Source organism: Micromys minutus (genome assembly GCF_963924665.1).
Source record: "Micromys minutus genome assembly, chromosome: 7".
NCBI classification, from domain to species: Eukaryota; Metazoa; Chordata; class Mammalia; order Rodentia; family Muridae; genus Micromys; species Micromys minutus.
Genome location: NC_137976.1, coordinates 5,490,309 through 5,492,642, shown reverse-complemented (window position 1 = coordinate 5,492,642; position 2,334 = coordinate 5,490,309). Strand labels below are relative to the sequence as shown.

Here is a 2,334-nt window from a genome sequence, read left to right as displayed (position 1 = left end):
GTGATAATTACCAAGGCAGAGAAGTGACATCATGGCTGTCAACTGGACATACCTGGGAAGAGGGAATGTCAAATGAGAAAACTGACGTCTGATGGGCCCAGCGGGCACCTCTTTGGTGCGTTTTCCTTATTAATAATTAATGTGGGAGGGCAAAGCTCACTGCGAGCTGGCACCATGCCAGACAGGTGGGCCCACGCTGTGTAAGAAAGGTAACCAACCCAGAGCCTAGGGAAAGAAGTCGGAAGGAGCTCCCCTAGGTGGGTGGGCTTTCTCTTGGCCTAAGTGGGTGGCCTCTGCTCTTTGCTCTTGCCTCTGTGCCTGCTTAAGGTCCTGAGCTTACTTCCCTCAGGGAGGAGCTGTGATTGGTAAGTGGCCAAGGGAACCCTTCCTCTCCCGATTCTTTTGTTTCCGGTGTTTATCACAGCAACGGAGAACTAAGACAGGCCGAGGGTGTTTTACTTTTTCAATGGTTATCAAGAGTTAGGGTTGTTGTTCTGTTGTTTTAACGGTTTGAGTTTTGCAAAAGCTCAAAAAGTCCTGGTCATCAGTTGCGGAAATCGTATGAACAGTCAGGCGTTTTAACGTTTTAACGAACGAACTGCGCGCTCCGGAATGGTATGTTTCATGTTGTAAATATTTGACTACATTTTTATAATAAACAGCCTCTCGCTTTGTAGCCCAGATTAGCCAGCTCTGCTTCCTGCTGCAGCGGTTCCCGGTGGTGGGATTACTGACTGATCACATTTTACAAGGACAAGAATAAATATGAAAAGGGATGGGAACAGAGCTCGAAAGCCAGTTTTGCCTGACCAGCTGAACCCGAACTCCAGGGAACGGTGTTGTACCCTAAAGCTCCCCCGCTTCTTCTCCGAGGCGAGGCGGGTGCTCTGGCACCCGCGCAGGCGCCCCGCGAGAACCATCTCTGGCAACTCTGGCTGTACCTCTGCACAGGCGGCCAATGAACATTCGCCTGTGGCCAAGCTCGCGCCTCCATTGGCTGCACCCCACCAACCGCGGTCCTCACAGATTCCCAAGCCGGGTTTAAAGGTGTCAAGCGCACACTGCCACTCTCTGTCGTCCGCCCGCGCGCAGGTCCGCGGGGAGGGCGATCTATCGACCGGCCCACCTTTGGGCGTTAGTGAAGGGCGCCCCCGGTCGCCCCCACAGCCCCCACCCCAGATGTACTATGCGGTTTCCCAGGCGCGTGTGAACGCTGCTCCCGCAACCATGTTGCGGCCACAGCGGCCCGGAGACATGCAGCTTGGGGCCTCGCTGTACGAACTGGTGGGTTACAGGCAGCCATCCATCTCGTCCTCGTCCTCCTCCTCCTCTACCGCGTCCCTTCTCCCCAAGCCTGCGCGCGAGAAGCCCGAAGCTCCGCTCGCTGAGCCGCGGGGATCTGCGCCGGAGTCCGGGGGCGCCCGGGCCGACGCCAAAGAGGAGCAGCAACAGCAGCAGCTGCGGCGCAAGATCAACAGCCGCGAGCGGAAGCGCATGCAGGACCTGAACTTGGCCATGGACGCGCTGCGCGAAGTTATCCTGCCCTACTCGGCGGCGCACTGCCAGGGCGCGCCAGGCCGCAAGCTCTCCAAGATCGCCACGCTGCTGCTCGCCCGTAACTACATCCTGCTGCTGGGCAGCTCGCTGCAGGAGCTGCGCCGCGCGCTCGGCGACGGTGCGGGACCTGCCGCCCCGCGCCTGCTCCTTGCCGGCCTGCCCCTGCTGGCCGCAGCGCCGGGCTCTGTGCTGCTGACACCCGGTGCCGTGGGGCCCCCTGAAACGCTGCGCCCCACCAAGTACCTGTCTCTAGCGCTCGACGAGCCACCATGCGGCCAGTTCGCTCTCCCGGGTGGTAGCGCAGGTAGCCCCAGCCTCTGCTCTTGTGCGGTGTGCAAGTTCCCGCATCTGGTCCCCGCCGGCCTGGGCTTGGCAGCCGTGCAGGCTCAGTTCTCCAAGTGAGAATTGGCTGGGCCCGGGGCGGGGCGCGACCTCAGCCAATCTTCCCGCGCCCTCGCGTCCTGGATCTAGGGAGAGCTGGCCCCAGAAAGGAGGACATTTCCAGACTTCTCGCCCAGACGACAGGGCGCCTTCTTCCCCTCCCCCACTCCCTGGCAATTAAAGGACCCAGGCGGGTGTTCCAAGGAGCTAAGCAGTTGCTTGGGATTCTAGATGAATCCCACTTGTTTAGAGCCAGAAGTCATCACGTCCGCACCATAAGCTCACCAAGTGGCGGCGGTGACACCCCCACCCCCTTGGTCTGTTCTTGTATCCGTGAGGTCGGGTAGGAAGGTAGTTGGGGTTGCCCTGGGTGCAGCGAAAGGCTGTCCCCGAGCT

The 2,334-nt window shown here is 59.8% G+C and overlaps 1 protein-coding gene across 1 annotated transcript; it reads left to right on the top strand.

Annotated features, from left to right (window-relative positions):
• Nucleotides 1–1,179: 1,179 nt before the first annotated feature.
• Nucleotides 1,180–1,959, top strand: OLIG1 (oligodendrocyte transcription factor 1; the record flags this gene model as incomplete). Its single annotated transcript, XM_080919061.1, has 1 exon — nt 1,180–1,959. The coding sequence occupies one exon, from the start codon at nt 1,180–1,182 to the stop codon at nt 1,957–1,959; it is 780 nt and encodes a 259-aa protein (XP_080775187.1).
• Between the last annotated feature and the right edge of the window lie 375 nt (nt 1,960–2,334).